This window comes from Pteronotus mesoamericanus, unplaced genomic scaffold (assembly GCF_021234165.1).
Source record: "Pteronotus mesoamericanus isolate MK-2021 breed Mesoamerican mustached bat unplaced genomic scaffold, CSHL_Meso_final contig_78, whole genome shotgun sequence".
NCBI classification, from domain to species: Eukaryota; Metazoa; Chordata; class Mammalia; order Chiroptera; family Mormoopidae; genus Pteronotus; species Pteronotus mesoamericanus.
In genome coordinates, this window is record NW_026555258.1 from 14,609,529 (window position 1) to 14,632,253 (window position 22,725).

General features: G+C 45.6%; 1 protein-coding gene across 3 annotated transcripts in view; it reads left to right on the plus strand.

Annotated features, from left to right (window-relative positions):
- ASTN2 (astrotactin 2) overlaps positions 1-22,725 on the plus strand; it is an 807,209-nt gene that overhangs the window by 370,187 nt on the left and 414,297 nt on the right. For 2 of the 3 annotated variants that reach the window (XM_054584473.1, XM_054584475.1), the window contains 3 exons: positions 4,953-5,037; positions 5,533-5,607; positions 6,358-6,495. In XM_054584473.1, coding sequence (XP_054440448.1) covers positions 4,953-5,037; positions 5,533-5,607; positions 6,358-6,495 — 298 coding nt within the window. The remainder of the gene's footprint in view (positions 1-4,952; positions 5,038-5,532; positions 5,608-6,357; positions 6,496-22,725) is intronic. The other variant, XM_054584474.1, reaches the window with a different exon arrangement.

Here is a 22,725-nt window from a genome sequence, read left to right on the forward strand (position 1 = left end):
GAAATGTGCCAGAGAGACCTCAGAGGCCTTTTCAAGTATATCACAGATCTTTGCAGCAGATAGGTGATACCACTCCTTACAGACGAGGAAACAAACTCAGTCGGGGCGACTTGGTCAAGTTCATACAAAAACTATAAGTGCTAAGAGGAAGAACCCTGATTTAAATCCAAAGCCAGATGACTCCAGGGCCCAGAGTGTGCACCATTTCACCAGCCCGCCAGCCTTCCATGATTCCCACGAAGGCGCTGTTCGTTTAGAAGTGATTTAGGAGAATGTCGTACAAGACAAACTCAGATTACCCGTAATTGTTCGTAATTCTGTTGTTTTCTAACCTAAGTGTTTATGAAGTGAGAACGCAAGTAACAAAAAATGAGAATTCAATTAGAGGAACCTAGGAAGCATAAAGAGTAAATATTTTTAAACCATTGCAACTCATCTATAGCTGATAATACAGAGTTCTAGTCATTAGCATGATGAAAATCTATTTAATTGAATTCCCTTATGGGAACCACTTTAATGAAGAGATTAAACTCTTTTTGTAAGTTCTGTGTTATCAATCACATATAACTGTATGTTTTTAATCTGTTCAGAATATTTCAAATTCATTATATTAATATTAAAAAAATAATTCCAGTTTGTAAATACAACGCACTGTCATTATAGGAAGCTCGGACATGTCAGAGGAGTACCAAGGAGGGGGGAGAATTCCTAGAAAATCTTGCCAGTTATAACGTTGAAGGATTAAGACCACCAGTTCAGTGAAAGGATGCTGAAGTCGTGGCCAAGAGCACTGGGTTCTAATCCTGCCCAGTCCAGAGGCAAGTCCAGGGATTTGTCCAAATGCCTTCCCTCTCTGAGCTTGTGTTTCCCCTTCTGAAAAATAAAGCTAGGGCGATTTGATCTAGATGATCTTTAAGAGCTTTTTCTGCTCTGACGTGAAATAGAATTCTATTTTAGACATTTTATCAGCACTCAAGTTTACACTTTCCATTTCCTTGGCAAATACATGCCATGGATGTAAGAAAGTTCCTTTCAGTCTTCAGCAGATCTGTCATTATTCTAAATGAAGTCAGCCTGAATTTATGAAACTTAGAATATAAGTACGTATTCACTAATTCACCCATCTATTCATTCATTTAACAAGTGGATTGCCTACCCTTGATCAGGCACTATACTAATTTACTAGGATATGGAGATGATTAAGAAAAGGTTTCTGTGATCAAGAAACTCCCAGGCTAGCAGGGAAAACAGGCAAATAAAAAAACATGCTTCCCTATCCTACGAGCACAGGCATTACGATTGTGAAATACACCGCCCCCTTTATTTATGTGCCAGGCAGTGCGGCAGGTGCAGGATGCAGTGGTGAGCAAGATGGGTGTGATCCCTTCCTTGAAGAGGCTGTCATAGTGACAGGGGTACAGAGCATGGGAACCCTGGTCACCCTGAGCCCCTGGAGCTGGCTGGCTGCCCTGAGTAGGCAGAGGCAGGACTGTGGCAAGGCCCCACCCAGGGAAGGGTTTAATCCTCAGCCCTGGCTGTCAGAGGCTGGCATCTCAAAAGAAGGAAATGCTCAAATACAAATAGCGGAGAGTAGGCTGAGCCAGCGAAATGGGAAACAGAACTCAATAAAGCCAATAGCCATGGCATTGATGGAGACCTTGCTGCAGACACCTGGCCCAACTGCTTGGAGAGGTCAGAGCTAAGGCTAAAGCCAACAGTGTCCAGAAAGCAGAGGTTAGGGATTTGGGAAATCATCTCAAACAATGGACTCTCGTCGGTGCTTGGAACTGAGAAGCACTTACTCCAATTTTCTATTGTGCAGATGAGGAAACTAAGGCCCAGCAAAGAGCAAATTAGTTAGACAAAGTCCCTAGAGTTAATGTGTCAGCATATATCAGAATTCAGGGAAAGGGCAGGAAATGAATGTATCTACCTGAACCATGAGCTTCACCCTTCATTACTTCAGTGTATTCTTCCCTCAGCTCTGTGAGCATGACATTACTACCACCCCCATTCTATAGATGACAAAAGTGAGTCCTGAAAAGCACGGTAAATTTCCCAAGACCACACATCTAGGGAGAGAGAAAGGGAGAACTGGAGTCCAGGTCTGTCAGCTGCCAACATTCATGCACCTTTCCCTCTGCCTCACTCCGCGGCCTCCAGGCAGCCTAGGGGGACCTCCAGGGTGGCTGCCTCTCATTTGCAAAATACATATTTGTTGTATAATGAACGTCAGTAATTAATGATCCATTCAGAGGCAGGGGAAACTTGCCTAGTAAGCACATGAGGAAGAAAGAGAAAAATAGAGCAGCATCCTATATAGATTTTTCATTCTCATATACCGAAAAGGAGGGAGAGGAGGGAAAATGCCCTGTGCCCTTTCCTGCAGAGCTCCTGGTAGGAGAGACAGGGACCCCAGGCACTGCCCTTGCCCAGCAGCCTTCCTCGCGCACCCCAGCCTGACTCCCTGTCCCTGTGCCAGAGGTAACCCTCTTACCTCTCTCTCCCATTATGAATCATGAGGCCTGTGGCTTGTGGCAGATCATAAATCAGTCCTGGGAGTCTCGAGGACAAATCCCAGGACTTTTAATCTTTAATATTAGACATGTTTAAAGTGGTGAATATTTCATGAAGGGACTGTTGCATTTTAACACATCATTAGTGACTCCTACCCCTCCCACTTTGGTAAATTATTCTCATCCAAATCTCAAGGATTTCAGCCCTCTCTCCCATTATTTTACCTTCAGGAACAATCAGCCCGTTAGGTTGCACACACTTCCAGCACCCACATTCCGTGGAAGGCCCCGGCACGGTGCTGGAGGGGAGGGTTACAGAGATTGTGCCTGCCCACGGGCAGCTCTCTCCTGAATTCCCAGGTGTCCAGGGAAGGGGAAGGCAGGTCTCGTCCTCTCCTCATCTTTCCTGTCTTTTAGCAACCTTATTCTGGATATTTCGAACACTATCTCTGACTCCCTCTACACCCCATGTTCTGTCTTACTACCTTGTTCAACTAACATTTATTAAGCCCAGGCTGGTTGCCAGATATTTGCTAATGCTAGGGGCACAAAAATTAAGTGGCATTGTAATATATGAAACAAATGAGAGTGGGGGTTTTTTTAACGCTCAGAATGCTTTGTGTAAGGTCCCATGTGGAATGCTTATAGTGAATCAGTGAAAGCAATAAGGTTATTTGATGAATACAAACACTTTGAAATCAGGAGTAATGGGTGATAATTGTACAACTTGTGTGGCCCTAGTGTCATCGTCACTGCCATGTTTCGTTTGGGTGGCACAAGGTTGAGAAAATTCTAATTCATAAGACATGCACTTGTAAGCAGCATGGGTTCGTTAGCACCTCGGCTCACAGGCTCAGTATCCTCCTCAATGAAACAAAGGTGACAGGAGATTTGTTTTCTAATGAGGCCTGCATAAAACATAATGTGAGGATGCTCTCCAGTGTCCTAAATTCTTGCATGTAACAGCTGAGTGTTTAGCCTTTATTTTTGACTATTAAAGAGACTTAAAAATGATTTTTTAAATTAAAATCTGAAAGTTGCTAAGTCCCTAAATCTCTCCCACTGACCTATATACATTTCTGAGAAACATGGTTTGCAAACTCCCAAATCAGACCGAACAGAATGTCTGTAAGATTAAAGAATTGTGGGTTCATCTGGGGTGTGCATGAGCTTCATCAGAAGACCAGAAACAAGGCAACTTGACAGCAACAGTCTGGAAATTTACCAGAGCCATAATGTATTTATTTATTCAACTCACAGTGTTGAGCACCTACTCTGTTCTGGGCAGTGAGCTAAACCAGGGCCCTTCCTACCGGCATTTTCCAAGATGTGTTCCCCAGAATGCTAATCCTGTGACTTGTTTCCCCAGCAAGCTTCCCAGGGTGAAATAAGTGTAGGGAGAATGGCATATGCATTACCCCCATGCAGAATCATACTTCACTGCTTCTGAGTAATGTTACAGCGTTTTCCAAACATTTTTTAATACATAGAATCTTGGTAAAGCACCTGTGAACTTTCTACAAATATACCTTAGGAAGAAATAATAACTAATTCAATCAAAACCTTAAGGAGACAGTGAGCAGGACAGAGAGCTTCTGAAATCCCTTCCAGGATTCTGAACCCTAAAGATATGCTAGGAAATGAGACATCCATTGACCACCCCAAATGCGCTTGGCCAATGGGCGAATACGCATCAAGGTGAGCGGCGGGATGCTGGCAAGAATCCATGCCACCAAGCGTAGGACACAGCCAGAAAAAATGATGTGTGGACACATGGATGGATGAGGGGATGGGCGTGTTCCTGGGTAGATGGGTGGATGGACAGATGCAAGTGAATTAGAGGGGAAAGGAAGGGAGGCAAGGAGAGTAAAAACCAATTAGAGTAAGCAAACAACCACAACAATAAGATAAAACTCTGGAGATTGTAAATGAAAACAATTTTTCCCAAAGAGGAAATCAAAAATATTAGGAGGAGGTGTCACTTGATTTGGGGCTTATGAATGAACACGGATTGATTATTCACATGGAGAGGATTCAACTTTCTGATAACATATTTAGTACAAATGTACTTGATCTTAAATTAAATATTTGAATATAGGCCCTCCATTTGTGGCCACCAGGTTGCTTTCTGTTTCCCTCACTAAGTCATGAGCTCATTCAGCATCTGGGTTATAACTTGCTCTCTGTGTCTCCAGTGCCAATCAGAGAGCCTCGCTGGGCATTGTGGTCAGGACTTGTTGAACGAATGAGTGAATGAACAAATGAATAAACTCTTTATTAACCACTGTGGCAGGTAGACCAGAATACCCTCTTCCCATGGGCCTTTCCTAAAATGAGGCAGTTCACTTTATTTTCTAAGAAAGCAAGGAAACCAGTGGAGAAGATACTTTTGGGCAGGCGGTATTTCACAAGAATGTTTTCTCTTTTTGCTTACAGGGGAGTGTAGCTGTCATGAAGGCTATGCCCCTGACCCAGTTCACAGACATCTCTGTGTGCGCAGTGACTGGGGACAGAGTGAAGGGTGAGTGGCGAAGGACACTGGGGCAGGGACAGTGGATGGCCATCCCCGCCTTCTCTGTGGTGTTACCAGAGTCCCCACACAGCTCCACAATGAGGACTCTTTCTCTGTAACAGTTTTATTTCTGCAAAACCCGATGGAAAGTGAATCCTATTTCCCACTGAATCACATTTTAGTATTAACCGTTCATGACGACTCTTCTACAGAACAAATGCTGAAGTTTAACTCCCCCTCCCAAACCACTTCCTTAAGCGGACTGATAAAGAGAATCAGAATTTTATACATAACTCTAAAATGGACAAAGTGGAATTTAAAGTGCTGAGTCCTTCTATAAAATGGAGATATTCTTTTACAATACACAGTCTTACCCAATAATTACTTCTGCAAAATTTGGTTGTTTTATATCGCTACTCTTAAGCAATGTTCACACGTGAATTCTACCTACTTCTGACTAATATCATCTCCTGTCTCCTTTTCCTCCTTCTATTCTCCCTACAGACCTTGGCCTTACACCACACTTGAGAGAGGCTATGATTTGGTGACAGGGGAGCAAGCCCCTGAAAAGATTCTCAGGTGAGTTGCGAATCCTGTTGGGGCCTGACGCTGGGGAATGGAGAAGGGCCTGCTAGGGAAGTGTCGTCACACGCTCTTAGGTGACCGAACCTGGGCCCTCCTGAGCTGTAATGAGCACAGAGGAACTCTCATTGGCACAGAAGCACTGCCGTGGCCCAGGTTACTATGGAGATCTAATTCTTATCTGTCTGGACTCCAGACTTAAAGACTCAGGTACTTAAACTGGAAAAGGCATTATTGATCCTCTAGCAGTTTAAAAATATTCTATACAGAACCTGTTCCTGCTACCTCCATGAAATCTGGGGTGAAACGTCAATACTTAAGCTGATAAAGGCATACAGCAAATTAAGTGGCAGAGCTGGAAATCAGATTTTGGTTGAAACAGATTCAGAGTCCATGCTCATAACCTTTGTGCAGATACCCTGCTGACTAAGCAGTCACTTAGAGAACTCAGCTAGATGCCAGGACAGCTTGGGAGAGTGGAGCTGAAATGGTCCCTGTCATCGAGGAGCCCTCTGTGTACTGGGAGTCAGGACCTACACGCACATGGGCTGCATGATTAACAGGTTTAAGCGATGGGCATCCGAGTGTGAGCAAAGTTGGCCCAAACTGTGCCTTAGAGAATGCAGGAGACTCAGGTGGGTGGGGTAGTGAGAAAGGGGCTGAGAAGGGGTGGGAGGAGGGGACCCATGTCTTCCGTTTTCACTCTGCTTCCTAGGGAGTTCCCCAATGGAAACTCTTACATTGCAGGTCTACTTTCAGCTTGGGCCAAGGACTCTGGCTTCCGGTCAGCAAAAGCTTCGTGGTTCCGCCTGTGGAGCTGTCCATCAACCCGCTGGCCAGCTGCAAGACCGATGTGCTCGTCACTGAAGACCCTGCTGACGTCAGGTAGGGAAGTCATCTCCAGGATCCTCTAGCGGGGGACTTCTTGGGGCACTGGAAGCCCCTCTGTTTCAGGACCACAGGAACTCCTGTGAGGAAGTAGGCAGCTGCCTTGTAGATGATGCAAAGGACACTTAAATGGGCCCTGCTCCACACTCCTAAAAGTGCCTTCCACTGGTGGGCCTCGAGGCCTTGCGCTGCCATGCAATGACTCTCCTTGAGGCTTATCTAAAATATGAGAGAGGCTAACACATTATCTGACCCACCATGCGATCATGAGTGGCCTTACCTCCTAAAAGGCCGTTGCTTAATAGTACATTGGAGAGTCAGGAAAGGAAAGATTGGAGAATGAAATGCTTTCTATTGTGACTCGGGTCCTGGGAGCAGACATCGGGCTGCTTCATTCATTCTAACTACCCAGGTCAAATTTATTTGTTCTTTAGTCATGAGAGGATAGGGGCTCCATCTCTCCTTATGCATTTTACACCTTCTAGTTAACTTCATTATAGGCTTACTCTGCTATGTTCTAATTAGTTGCTTACGTATCATTCTGCCCCATTATGTGGATAATCTCTCAGGGTCAAAGAAAATAACTTATTTAGTTTTTTTAATCCCCGGTTCCCAGCACATATTGGTTATCTACTAAATGTTTATTGATTTAATTAAACCAGTGGTCTTAGATCTGATCCTAGCTCTATTTTGGAGTTTTCTACTGGAGTTTTGTTTGTTTGTTTTTTTCTCTATCTTCGGTCTCTCTCTTTTTCTCTTAATTTGATGAGGAGAGGCATATTAGAAATTGAAATGTTAACAAAAATGGACGCCGATCATACTTTTGGAACTGGTTTGTACACACTTACTGGCCCCTGAGCTGGACCTTGGGAGCCCCTGTGGCCAGTGATTGTTACTGACCCCATGAAGAGCCGCCCTCGGGTCGTTCTGGATCAAGATGTGGTCACGTGTCTATGGCGTCTGATAGGAAGGTCCTGGAACCCAACTCTCTTGCTTCACAATTTGGTTTTATTTTCATCTTCTCAACTTTTCATGGGGGAATGAACCTGACATGATTTCTCAGGCTGTTGGTATTTCCCGGAAGAGGCAGTCTTAAAAAAGGCTCAATTACGAAAGGGATAGCATTTAGGAAATGAAGTGGTAATTATTAAGAACTAAGATGGTTTCAGGCACACATAAATTAATTAACGGTAAGTTATTATTATTTCCATTTTTGACAGAGTTGAAGTAGATGCCACCTTAGTAAAGCATGTATTAAGGATTCTCTGCATTACATGTTTTAAAGATGGAGCAAAGACTGTCTGGTTGAAAGACTACTCTCAAAGAGACCCAATGACCTTGCCTGAAATCACCTGTCTCTACTAACTTTCCTCAGAGTTCTCTGCTGTTGACATTGAATTTGTGAATTCAGTGGCACTCAAGATGTCAGGCTGACTGATGGTAATTCTCACTCTAGGTTAGAATCCCATTGCTACCATGGATGAGCTATGTGATCCTGGTCACATTCAACTCGCCAAGCTTCCATTTCTTTGCAACATGGGATAATAAGTGTCTTACCAAGATCTCATTACATCCTTGCATCAACCCCATAAGTTATTGCTGTTATTATTTTCATTTAACAGAGTCAAATATAATCAGGGGTATAAAGGTGATGCCTTATACTAGTTAAGTGACAAAGTCAAGTTTCACCCCAGACCTCTCCAGCTCCAGGACCCATGTTCCTCATTATTCCATTGAAACACCTCCCAAGAGTTATAATGATTAAATAATGTAAGTAACTGCTGGTGCATGATCTACTCCCAAAGTTACATTATACCAATTTTAGATGAATTGAATTCCTGCTACAGTAAAGTTCAAGTAGAAACGGGTGATAAGGGGGAAGGCAGTGTTGGGAAGGTCATGTACTTTGTCATGCTGCTGAGAAAGACCATGATCTTCAGGGTAAAAAGGCTGATTTTCCTCCATCAATGTGAGTTATGTTAAATAGCAAGCCGGCCAAGGAGGGGCCCAGAATATCAACCTTCGGGGACTCTAAAACATCTCTGGAAATGTTGAAAAAAAAAAGTTTAAGTAGTAGAATGCATTTCAGGGAGACTCTTGGGTGTGGTTGGAAGAATATCGTAATGCATTGAAAGCAGTGAGACCTTTAAGGAGCATGGTCCAGAAACAGCTAGATGCTTCTGAGCTCCGGCTAAGGATGCTGTGCTTGGTTACATGGAGGGTGTGCTTTCTTCAAGTTGGGGCCAGAGCAGAGTTGCTCAGGACTGCAGAGCGGATGATAATATGCAGATATGGATGCTCCTTCTCAGCAAACCAGCCAGCATCGCCTTTAAAGAAAAGTTGTACAAATAGTTCAAGACTATTGGTTTGATTAGAGCACTAAACTACTGCTCTGTTTGGGGTGCCCATATGCCTTTGTCTGGGCCTGATGCAATCACAGACAGCCTTTTAAGTTTTATCTTCACTTTATCTTTCACATGCCCACTGGTTTCACTGCAAGGGTAGAAAAAAGATTGTGTGATCATCACCAGTCAAAAGAAATCTGTGCTGGGTAGGCTGTTTTTCAAACTGCACGAATAAACCTTGTTTGACATGCTATTGCCCAGACAAGCGTGTCATGGGCATGTAAAGAATTAATAAGTTCTAATCAGATATGTCAGAAATTAATAATAGATCATAATTATAGATAGCCAATAATATGCCATAGAATCACAACAGAGAGATTAGAAAAAAGGTTATGGAGAAGCAGAGTCAGAAAGAAAAAAAAAGGTAAGTGTTCCAGTGGGATGGGAAAGGAAAACTTAAAAGTGCTTTGCTAGCTGGTTTTTGTTTTTTAGTCTGTGACAGAGTATTATGTTAAGTACGGAATCTCACTCTATGGGAGGCAGAGTAATTTAACAGTCAAGTCTATAGGCTCTGCCTACCTGAGTGGCTAAATTTAAAACAACTGATGAGAACAAATGTTGGTGAGAATAGGGAACAACTGGAATTCTCATACCCTTACAGTGGGAATGTAAGTTGGAATGACCACTCTGTAAACCTGTTGGGTAATATCTACTTCTGTGGAATGTCCTCATATTCTATAACCCAGCAGTTCCACTCAGAATAATACACCTACAGAAATGTGTGTAATGCATTTAAGGATACTCATTTGCACTGCTAAAAAACTGGGAAAAAATCTACAAAAAAAAAGATGTATGAATTACAGAATAATCATACTGTACAGTGGAATACTATTCATGAGGAATAGTACACATAACACAACAACCACACCCATCACTCTTGATGAATGTCACAAATATCACATTGAATTATGGAAGCTGAACACCAAGAATAGAATTAATTTTAGGGGAGGGGAGTCAAAAGTTATATCCAGATTTTCAAATATGCTTGGGGGGTGGGGAGTGGCACCCCCAACTCCCGTGTTGTTCAAAGGTCAACTCTGTATGTTTATGTGAAGACAAAACCAGTGAAAACTAATCTATGAAGTTAGAAGAAAGGCTAGAGATTACCTGTGCATGACAGAGGGGCCAGTGACGTGGAGAAAGCATGAAAAGGTTTATGTGATGCGGCTAATAATTACTTCTTGATCTGGGCGGTGGTTGCATGGGTGTTTTCAATCTGTAAAAATGCATCAGGTTCTACAGATAGGATTTGAACTCTTTTCTCTATGCATGTTATATTTTGATGAAACACAAGTTTATTATGTGAGCTCGTTGATTGTTTTAAAGGTGTAGGCTGTGGAGCGCAAATAAACTGCCTGAGGTCAGACCCCAGCGCCACCACCTGTGTTCTGCATGAGCGTTTCCGCAGCTGTTTGCCCTTATGGAGAATGCAGATAGTACCCGTGCCTCATGGCGGGGGTGGTGAAGTGAAATGACATAATACATTGTAAAGCACTGAGTTTCGCAGGTGGTGAACTCTCTAGAAGCATTAGTTACTATGTTTGCTGTTAGTGTAGCATAGTGCAACTTTTTTTTTTTTGTTCTCTTCATCTTTTTAGTTCTCTTTTGTTTCTTTTGCTGAAAGGCTACCCCCCCCCCCCAATCTATGCTGAATCTTAAAATCAATAGTATCTTAGTACTGAGAGTTCACATCAATCCCTTTGTCATGGGGTTTCGTGGAGGCATCAATGAATATACAAAATCTAGTACAGTGTGATAAGTCTGGGAGCTTGATGTGTGTGGAGATACCTGCAGAATGAATGAGGCGCCGGTGTGGTACACACAGAGTACCTTAAGGGATTAGAAAAGGAAGAAAAAAAAATCCTGGCCAAGGAATTAGAAAAGTCTTTTCAGAAGACATAACATTGGCAATTAACCTGGGGTTGTGGATAGCATTTGGCTATGTGGAATCTAAGGCAGGAGGGAAGGCTTTCAAATCTGAAGAGTTGATGGGCCAAAGATGAGAACTCTCTCCTGGGCGACTCCCAGGCCCAGACTGCCCCAGCAGGAAGCTGCTGGGAATGAGATTTTTAGCACTGGAGACACTAATGATGTCAGCTACAAAGGTGGAAGAGCAGAGAGGACGCGGGTTAAATTGAATACAGTTCCTTTCAATTCTGAAAACTTTAGCTGGGCCCCTCCTGTGTGCCAGGCACTGTGCCATGGACTGTAACTAAACAGGGATGAATAAGGAATCTCATGGTGTAGCAAGGAGCATGGAACAAGAGACTGATTTGAGAGATGAAATAAAACATCCTCACGGAGAGAAAAGCATCACAGATAACACCCATTGCTACACACTGGGCCTTCTTCACAATTTCAGCTGGAGCTGGTTCTTCTTATAAGAGAGATGCGAGAATTGCTATTACAGTTGGAATAATAATCCTCCACAAAGCTCAGCTTTTGGAGCCCCTCAGTGACTTCCCTATGATCTCAAATCAATGAAAATGCAATGGTGAAATACCGTTGAATCCCTGCACATGGTGGAAAGAATTACAGGATGTCAGAATGCAAGCTAGCATTGCTCACTCGGAGACGATTTTCACCCTGAATTCATTCTGAACAGAATTAAGAGTGGCTTTTAGTTCCTTTGGTCTTTCAATTCCAAGCACTAAGAATTTATTGAACACCTACTGTGTGCCAGGCTAAGTATTGGAGATACGAAGGTGTTAGGACAGAGGTCTCCGTGCACTGAATGAGACAAATTGCAAACAAGAAGATGCCGTGCTTCGTGACGGCTGGAAAGGACAGGGGGAGTTTGAAACAGAGAAAGGACGTGAGGAGGAGGTGATTAAATTCACTTGGGGATCAGAGGGGAGACCTTGCAGAGGAGAGGGCTTCGGAGCCAACTTGTGAACTCTTAGCAGGACCCAGGCTAGGGCACTGGGTCTCGAAATGTGGTCCCTAGGCCAGTAGCATCAGCATCACCTGGGAACTTGCTCGAAAGGCAAATTCTCAGTGTCTCTCTGTGGCAGACTGATAATGACCCTCAAAGGTATCAGATTCCAATTCCAAGAACCTGGAAATGTAACCTTATTTTGAGAAAAGGTCTTTGCAGATGTGAATAAGTTAAGGATTTTAAGGTAGATTGACCATCCTGGATTATCTGGATGAGCCCAAAGTACTCTAACACGTACAGTTAGAAGGCTTGTTGAAATGAACTCATTTATCCTTCACCCATTATCAGCCTGGGGAAACTGAGGCACAGAGAGGTTATATAACTTGCCTAAGGTCACAGAGCCAGTAAACAGCAGACCCAGGATCTGAATCTGAGACTCCAACTCCTTGCTCCATATTCCTCATCTCTAGGATGCCTCTGCTGGGCCCCTTTTGGGGATGTTCACCAATATCCCAGTGCCTTCCGGGGGAAAGTGTCCTAATGAGCCAGATAGGGGTCACCATCCCACCGATGAAACCAGCAAGGCTGGAGGGACCTTTACCATGTGGACTGTAGGTAGGATAGTTCCCTGAGGGAAATAGGCTATGAAGGGATGTTAGACAAACAACAACAACAACAACTACTACTACCAAAAAGCCCCACGGATGTTCTCTCCATGGACGAGGCATAGCAAGTTGAAGTGCCTGACGAGAGAAGTTCCAGTTCAGCGTGTCTGGACTGTAGTGCCTGGGGGCACAGTGTCAGGAGGACAGGAAACAGAGCACAGAAGTTGTTTTCTCCCGCTTCCCTCTGTTTCTTCTTCTGTGGGCCACCTGGCCTGGCAGTCAGCAAAACCTCCGAGGACAGTGCGGTCACCCCCCCAGGGTCCCTAGCAGATGCTGTCTGCTCCAGATACCAGAGCCCAGCTTTGGTCCAGCAGCGCTCAGGCAGATACCGTATGTTCCGGAAGCATGGACCGTCGGACGTAAGGCGAAATCCTCCCCAGAAGCACTCTGGGTACATCCCTGTGCGATGGACACAGTTGCCATAAAGACCAGGAAGAGAAGATGGGGTAGGAAAGAGAGTGCAGGCCTGGGATCCTGCAGACCTGGGTGAGAATCCTGGCCCCAAGTGTGCTCCCTGAACTTCCGGTCAAGTCAGTTCACCTCTCCGAACTTGCATTTCCAAAACTGCAAAATACAGGCCGTTGTGCTTCCCTCAGATTTTGTTGTTAGGATTGCATTACATGTAGAGAATAGCTAGTACAATATCTTACATGTAATTGACGTTCAACAGGTGGGAAGTGTTAGGAGGGCACTGTGGTACAAATAAGGGAGTAACCGCACGGGGCAGTGGGGTCGGGTGATTCAAGTTCGAGCTCATGGTACAGAAGCCGTGCAGAGACGGGATGTGTCATCCTTCCTCACAGTCCCTTTAGACATCAGTGGCGAAGGCAGAGAAGGAAAGAACAGGAAGCCCTCAGAAGGTGTGCAGCAGTGAGGTCAGACCAAGGCAGATGATAACCTTACCGGGTAACGTGACCTGGCTGGGACGGCCTCGGGCAACAGATTCTCAGGGGAGGTATCTTGACAAAGGCCTTGCTTGGTTTAATGCTCCAGATGCCTCCCTCCTATTGGAGGCCAGTTAATGAGTGCGTGTGTGCGCGCGCGTGCGCGTGTGTGCACGCACACGTGGGCACACTCATGGCAGTCCGCCTAGAGGTGCTGTTCTCTTCTCAGCAGGGATGTTGAGATAGGGGCGAGCTTCTTCATTTCTCATTAGCGTCTCAGCCCCATCGTGCTTCTGCCACTTTCCCCTTCCTCACCAATTATTCATGCAGATGTGCACACGGACCTGGAGGGCAAAAGAACTTCCATAGGCAACCTGCCTACTTGCTGGAGACACAGGAGAGAGGGGTATCCGATAAAGGGAATAGTGAGGGTCCTGGAGCCAAACTGCCTGAGTTCAAATCCCAGCTCCACCACTTACTAACTGATCTTGGTTAAGTTACTCAAACTTTCTGAGGCTCAGTTTCCTGTCTGTAAGTGGGAATGGTGATTGCTCGTATATCTTTGGATGTTTTTGAGAATCAAATGAGATAAGTTTAAACTCTTAGCCCCAGGGTCACGAATAATAATGGCTAACATGTATTGAGCACTTTTTGTCAGGCCCTGTCTAAGCAATTTTCTTGCATTAGTTCTGACTCTGTATGACAAGTTAATGATGGAGTTACTCCTGTTTACAGATGAGGAAACCAAGGCCCAAAAGGTTTAAGTTATTTGCCCAACATATTACAGATAGTGTGTTGCAAAGTCAGGATTCGAACGCAAGCTGTTTGGTGCGTGGTCAGTAAACGCTGGCTGTTGTGGGGACAGGGTTCTCTGTAAGATTGAGGAGTCACTCATTGGACTTTCTGTCTTATCCACTGGGCTTGTCGGAGTGCGTCCCACGCTGGTGGAAGATGACGTATTACACAGGCAAAAGGGGAGCTTCTGGGGGAAGGGAGAGTCATCTGGCACACACGGCTGGGTTCATGGAATCTGGGGTCAGGATTAGCCCGGCACCACCGTGTCACTGCCTTCTGTCAGGAGAATGAAGCCCCTCTGAGAAGTATTACCAGAAAGAGCTCTACACGCTCAACCAAATGGGTCGACTGTATACCCACGTCTCTTCACAGCCTCGCTGCCTGTCACTTAGCCAGCGAGCCTGGAGACGTATATATTTTTCCCCATTTTAGTTTAGCGATCATAATAAAAGTGAAGTCTATTAGGATGAGTTTCTGCCCAGGCTCAGTAAATCTCTTCAAACGCTGTTCAGCCCCAGATTTCTGTTAGTCTTGGCCACTGGGGAGGCTGTGGCACACACCAACTGTCAGCCCCGGCGAAAGGCCCACGACACGGGCTCTGCTAAATGCAACTCAAATGGAAACTTTGGAATATAAATATTGAAGCGACCCAGGGTGAATACAGGGGAACCAGTTAGCTAAGCTCCTCTCTTACATGCAGGGGATGCTAAATTATTAAAACTTTAATAAATGTAATAATAAATATTTGATGTTGAATTATGGAAGGCTTTGCAGACACAGTAAAACTGAGAAATGACTTGTTATATCTGCATTAGAAGTTAAACCCTTTCAAATGGGACTTCTGATGTTGAAATGGGGCTGCATCTCTTCAGGAGAAAAGACAGAGAAGGGAGAGACAGAATGATTCTTTCGCAAGCAGAATGAGCTGGGAGTCAGGACACCTGGGTTTCGGTCCTGAGTCCGTACTAAAGACACTGATGAGTGGCATTTTGGGCATGCCTTACTGGACAGAGGCCTTCCACACAATTTCTCGTATGTGACCCTTATAGCCATCTTCCCAGGTCGATGGTATTTTTAACTCCCCCTTTTCACAGAGGAGACAGCTGACATTCTAAGACCTTAAGCAGCATTGGTGAGAAACAAGTCAGAATTTGACCATAGGTTTCTGATCTCAAGAGCCAACTTCATCCACCATCTCGCCATGCCTCCCTTGCCGTGTGGAAACCCTTTCTGGTCTTTATTCATCAGGGGACAGCAACCCAATTTAAATTAGCGAATGACAACTGTATTAGAAGGGTGCTGTGATCATGACTGGAAGAATAAGAAGTCAGCTTTGCCACAGAGATGAGGCGAGTGGAGGGAATTCCACGGTGTTAGGATGCTCTCTCTCTCTACCGCATTGTTCCAGTATAGCTGCCTGCTCTCTCTCCTCCCCGTTCCCAGCCCAGGGCACTGGTGTGGTAGTCACGGCTCCCCACGATCCTGTGCTCTTACCACTAGGGAGTGAATGCTTCTCTTCCTTGAGTTGCTGTTTGAAAAATCCTAGAGAAGGAGCCTTATTGGCCTGGCATGGGTTAAGCTCTCCCCTCTAGATTCATCAGCTGTCTGTGATTAGGGGGAAGGCTCCCAAAGTGCAGACACAGCCATGGGAGGAAGTGGGAGGACCATGAACGAAACATCTACTCCACCCATGCCTTCAAAACCCTCCCTGGGCTTCTGTTTATCCATTTTACCTTAGAGGCTGGACTAAATCAGAGATGGCAGATATCAGACATCTCATTTGCCAGCTCAGATAAATGAGTTGGGGCTGCCCAGGACATCACATTGGAAAGGTTTTTGAGGCTACAGACAGACTCAGCTGGGGGAAGTGTCATGATCAGTCCCTGGTGCCTGGTGCTTCAGTATCAGATGGCGGTTGTAAGAGAAGGGGCAGGTATTTGCCATCTCGGAACTTGGTGGTAGGGGTCCTTGCAGTTTTGCTTCTGATTACTTGGTGATTATATTCACCTGCAAAATGAAGAGATTTATGGTTGCTGAGATGCAGAAGGAAGCTAGTCAAGTGGATGGGACTATTGAGGATGAGTTAGAAACAGAGCTGTCTTACTCTATTTATCTGTTTTTATCCATTTATCTGTTCTCTCGGGGTATATTTCAATAAACTCATCTTGATGCCAATAAGTTTTCTGAAATAAATTTCTGGCTTGAGGCAGAGTTGAAGCCTCCATATAGGTGCTTCCTCGATACTGTCTGGCACTATCATTGTCACTTGTATTAAAAATGGAACACTCTAATTTAAGCTGTAAATAGACCACCCACAATACAAGGGACTTGAACTGCAGCTTAATGTTCCAGGGCGTGTTTAAACAATTGGTAAGCTCACTAGAAGTGAGCTGCCATCACATCAATGGTTCTGAGTTGATAGAATCCCCTCTGCCTGCATGGACTCATGATGTCCCCTTAGAAATCCTTGTCCTGGTCTCGCCTAGACAGGCCGAGCTTTAGATTATACAAGCCAGCAACTCAGGGACAGTGGTCACTAAGATAAGCTAAGATGAGCAATCCTTTTTCCTTCTAACGCTCACTCTTCCCTTGGTGTATCTCACTCTCCCAGGTAAGTACCACTCTGCTTTGCACCCAATGCACACACACACACACACACCCTCTCCCCAGTGCAGAGTCTGGTTACAAAGGTGATTTGGATATTTCAGTGACTAATTCATTGATCTGAGTATTAACCAAGGAAGCCAATATTAAAGGGGGTCCCAAGAGGAAGCCAATGGCATGCTCAAGATGGGAGAGGTTTACCAAGGGGCGATGTAGAGAGCTGGGGGGAGATTCTAGGAAAGCAGTAAGACATACGCTGTACACTGTGGGTCATGTCAGTGGGTCAAGGTGAAGGTGAGGTTACCAAAATCTGGAGAGGATTCCATGGAGAGTGCTGCCTGGCAGGATCTATGCCCTTTGGTTAAGGGACACAGACAAGAAAGAAGCCCAGGGAATCAGTGTTCCAGTCTCACTCATCTGCCTCCCACCAGACCTTCTGCTGGTGCCCCTGTGGGCTAACCCAGTGGGAACCCAGACAAGAGAGCCTATTGAGACATTCCATCAATGTCTGCCTCCTGAGGCACTAAACGAGGGAAGGGGGAGCCAAGGGTGGCTGTGGAGGGGCAAATGGAAGAGATCTAGTGCAAACATTAAGTCCATCCATCCTACCTTCAAAATGTCCATGCCCAGATGTCCTCTAAAGGCCATACACCTTCCTCTCTCCATGCCCTTGCCGGTGCTGTCCTCTGCTTAAAATGTCCTAATACTTACTTACAGGCTCTCACGTGAACCTGGCCCACTACCCCTCATCCATCACAGCCTTGCAGAAGCGTCACTTCCTCTGGGTAGTCTTTCCAGAATGTGTTCTTCTTCCATCCTCCCAGAAACAGAGGCCCGCGTTGCCTTGTTCATGCTGCTGGAATATGTATTCCTTAACTATGGACAGCACATTGCCTTGCCTTATAGTTCAGTTGTAGATGAGTACTCCCACTCTGCCCCCACGTGGTAACCTATATGTTCTTAGAGGTCAAGGATTGAATCTTCCCATTCCCAGTTCTAGGCACAGAGAAGGGATACAGAATGTTTTGATGACCCCACTTGGATGTGGCCATCTTGGCATGATTATGGGGATACTGTGAATTACTAATAAATTGTTCAACAAATATCTTTACACTGCCTCTGAGTATCACTCAATCCTCCTGCGTAAAAATGCCCTTAGCATACATAGCCCCATTAGCACTTCCTTCACAGTGCTTGTTGTATTATATTATAAAATCCATATTGTTTCAGAGTGGTCCAAATAACACCATTACTTTGGGGTTAGTAAATGTGACAAAATAAGTACAGAGAGGGTTCCCTACTTTGAAAGGTTTGAGAAATCCTGTTATAAATGAAGTTGCTACATTGATTTCTTGGTGGCAGTCTTCCCAAGGACATTAATACGTTAGTGAACATCATGAATCTTCAGGACGGGAAGTCTGCACACCGCAGCCTCCCCAACGCTGCTGGACGACATGCAGGCTCTGGACCAGCAGTCCCTGACGCTCACTTCAAGTAATACCATGTTAGTCAGTTGAGACTCAGAGGCTACACGTGTTAAACCAAACGTCCCAGAAAGAGGGTGCTGGTTCCCGGGGGGGTCTCTTTCAAAGCGCACACATTTGTGTGGGAAGGAGAGGTGGGGCCTGGCCTCTTCTGTTGGCTTGTTGTCAAGCCAGTGGGCCCCTGAGCTCCGTGTCTGTCTCACGGGGCTCTCATGGGGGGTGGGCGCAGGGTTTGGGTGGGATGGGCATGCTTGGGGATATCAGAGAGGGAACAAATCCTGGACAACTAGAACTGTGAGGTCACCTAGGTTGGCAGAGGAGGAAAAGGAACTAGCAAGGAGAAAAAAGTAGTGAGAGAGAAGGGAAACTTCATAGCAACCCAGCCTTTTCAAACTCTTAATTTCAGCCTTACGCAGTCATCAGTAGCACAAACGTCAGCACTGGATGCCCCACCTCAGACCCCAGCTCTGGCACTCGCTGTCTGCATAACTGTGGGCAAGTTATTTTACTCCCCCTCTGCCTCAGTTTCCATATTTGCAAAATAGAGCTGTCTGCACCTACCACATAGGATTGCTGTTGAAAATCAAGTGAGTTGATTCAGGATGTGTTTGGCACAAAAATGTTGGCTATTACTGTTATTACAATATTATGATGATTTAGCCCCAATCTGATTCAGTGCAGGAATCCTGATGAGGCTCTTTTTAAATCTTGCCTTTTCAAAAAGAATTGTGGTTTGTGCCCTTTGTATACTCTTCTTTCCCCTGTTGGGGTTTTGTATTCAGTAAGTACTCATTAAATGCATGATGATTGATGGATTGGATTGTGACTCGAAGATGATTGAGAAAAGAGAGTCTCATAGCAGCATTTCTCACAATAGATAAAATGTAGAAGCAACTCAAGTGTCCATTGAAGGCTGAGGGGATAAACAAAATGCGGTCTATCCATACAATGCAATCTTATTCAGCCTTAAAAAGGAACTGGATTCGGACATAGTCTACAGTATGACTAGACCTTGAGGACGTTATATGCTAAGTGAAATAAGCCATCGGACAACAAGGACAAATACTGTATGGTTCCACTTATAGAAGGTGTTTACAGAAATCACAGAGACGGAAAGTAAAATGGCAGTGTCCCAAAACTGGGAGAAATGGGGAATGAGGTTATTGTTAAATGGGTTCAGAGTTTTTGCTTTGCGAGGTGAAAGGTCCTGGAGGTGGGTGGTGGTGATGGTTGCACGACACTGTGAATGTACCGAGTGTCGCTGAACTGAAAAATGGTTAAGAGAGTGATTTTTGTTATGTATATTTTACCAAAATACCAAACTATCTTTAAATGGGGGTAAGAATAAGAAAATGGGAGAGAGAATGGATTGGGGGAAGCCTGCACATCTGTCCCAGCCAGTCCTAGCGAGCCCTGCTGGGCCTCTCCAAGGCATCCCAGGCGCAGAGGCCCTGCGCAGGGAGTGTGGCTCCATAGCCCATCGCTCCCTCCCTCCTCCCCCCAGGCACGCGTAGCCCTGTCCGCATCCCGCTCCGTACAACAAGACTGGGTTAACCACAGTGAAATGGAACAGCCTGAGAAGGTGTGGGGCGTGGATCCGGATGTGCACCCTGAGGACGCACAGGTGCCGGACGATGGATGAGTCCACTGTGAGGTGTGCAGTCCCAGCGGGTGAATACAGCATTTGGGAGGCATGATGGGAACTAGGGAAGCCCATGGTTGCACGTACTTCAGAAGGGCCAGGTTCCAGGGAAAGATGAGCTACTGTAGGTCAAGAGGAAAAGGCTCACTGTAAAATGGGCTTCAAAGGGGATGATTTTTTTTTTCCCTTAGAGGACATTGGGCAATCTCTGGGAACATTTTTGGTAGCCACAGCTGGGAAGGTGCTACTGGCATCTAGTGGGTAGAGGCCAGAGATGTTGCTAAACACCCTACAATGCACAGTGCACCCCCCCGTCCCCGTAAAGAATTTCCAACCCCACATTTCAGTACTCCCAAGATTGAGAAGCCCTATCTTAGATGATGTTATATTAGCCCCATTGAACAGATGAGGCAACTAAGGAGGTTTGATTTCCAATTTGTGTTCATTCTACTGCACCCTTTTAAATACTCAGTTCTAAAGGGGTTGGGGTGTGGGGCAGGTTAGTAAGCCAGGAGCTGAAGCATGAAGAGAACAGCTGGCACGCATACACTTAGCCTGGGGCGACAGGAATTGGTCTCAGGAATAAGGCCATGGCGTGGCCCACAAATGAGCTTTTGGAGCTCTTCCCTCTGGGTCCCATGGGTGCCCGGCAGAGCCAAGCTGGGCTGCTTGGGTCTGGCTCTGGGGTGTGGGGGCGAGTGGTAGCCTGGCAGGCAGGTCTGACAGCAGCTGCTTCTGCAAAGTGAGCCAGGCACCCGCCCTCCCTTGCTGTGACGGATTTTGAACATTAAAAAAAGTTTATAATCCCAGTCAGGCAGGCATAAATAACAGCGCCTCTGTGCAGAAGCAGCTGACGTGACTTATGACCCCATCACCATGGCAACAGGAACACAGCAGGCACAGGCACAAAAGCGCCAATCTAGCCTGACAGCCCTGCGTGGGGGCCCTGATGGAGAGGCAAGTGTTCTGGAGAAAGGATGTGTTCTCCGGAACTCACTGCCCATTCGTCTTCATTCTGCACCGGAGCGAGCCCCTGACTTCCTCCCCTCTGGCGCCATCCCCAGCTAACAGGTTGCATTCCCCACCATGTTCTGTGTGAGAAGGTGATTTCTTCGTTTAACCGGCCCTCCGGAAATTTGCAGAACAGACCCGTTAGAGCCTGGGAAGACCCCGCTGGGCCTGCCTGGCCATGCTACCTCCACCATGAGTTACGATGATAGCTCCCACGTCTTCAGCACCAATCCATACAGACGCTGGGCAGATATTTCTTCCACATCACTGGTCAGTTGGCCTCTTAGATTTTCTTCCTGCCTCCCGAAGCTCTACCCTAAGCCAACTTCTGCCTGCAGCTGAAGTGCATTCCTCAAGACTGCAAACCTGCTTTCAACCTTTCCATCTCTCCCCTCTGCCCATTGTCAGGAAGATGAAGCCTAAACTTCTCAGCAGGACACCCAGCCCTGTTTCTCTCTTCTGTCATGTCCCTAGGTCCCTCCTAGAGGCCCCAGCCTTCTTGAGTGCTTTTAGTTCTTCATTCCTTTTGTTCCTCCTGCCTAAATACAGGCATCATCTGCTGTTCATCTGGGTGCCTTCTACTCATCCGTCAGGGCCCAGAATACGGCACCTCCCCCAGGAAGCCTTGTCTAATCTTGAAGGCCAGTGTAGAAGCCCTATGTCTGCCTGTTCTCAGCACCTGCCATCTCCCCATTGCTGAACTCACCCTCACCACACAGTGCTGCTGCGCGTCAGGGCTACTGAGCTCCTTGACCCCTCCACTCCTACACAGTCACCATGTCCTCTCTCTAGGCACTGCTATCACCTCCTCACTGTACTTCCTGCCTTCCCTCTTGCCATCCTCAAATTTGTGCCTTAGATGGCAGTCAAAGGGATATTTTTGCCAACACAAAATCCTAGTCATGTCATTCCTGATCGAACCCATCCGGAGTCTCTCCCTGCCCTTATCAGAAGTCTAAACTCCTTGCCTACCCCTTGCCTGCATGTCTGGCCTCCATCCTACATTGCACTGTGTACCTGGCCATGTGGCCGTGGTTCATTTCAAGTATCTTGTATGCTTTCTTGTCACCAGGCCTATTGTGGATGCTCAACATTAAACACTGCCCCTGGTCTCCAATGAGTAAGGTCATTCTTGCTTGTCCTTTAGCTCTCAATTTAAATGTCTCCTCTTCTAGGAGGCCAGGTCTTATCTCCTTAGATGAGCTTAGGTGAGTGGTTCTCAAACTGGGCTACATATGTCTCACCTGGTGAGCTTTTAAGACTCATGGATGCCTGACAGAACTAGTGGGTAAAAGTTTGAATGGAACAGAATAGTCACATCACCTCAAATCCTCTCTCTAAAGCAACCTCCTGGTATGATGCACTGAGAAGGCCACAGCATCGCTTCTGGGGGATTTCTGCCAGAATCACATAACCCGGATCTCATCATCAGCAAATGTGAGGCAGACCCAGATTGAGGGGCACTCTATAAAATAGCTGACCTGTGTCTTTCAGAATGACAAGGTCACAATAGACAAAGCCATCCGAGGAGCTAGCCAAACTAAACGAGTCCAAAGAGACCGTGACAACGGAGGGCAGCATATAAGCTGGGACTCTTTTATTTTATTTTATTTTTTTCACTTTTACTGAGATATAATTCACAAATAAAATTGCAACATTTAAAGCGTGCAATATGATTTGATATACATATATAGTGAAAGTATTTCCACTGAGCTGGGATTTTCTTTGGCAATAAAACACATGAGCAGGGGCTGCTTGAAAAAATTTGTAGATTAGGTGATAGTCCTGTAGCAACGATAATCTCCTGATGTCAATAACTTTATATTAAAGTTATAAAAGATATCTTTGTTTTTAGAAGA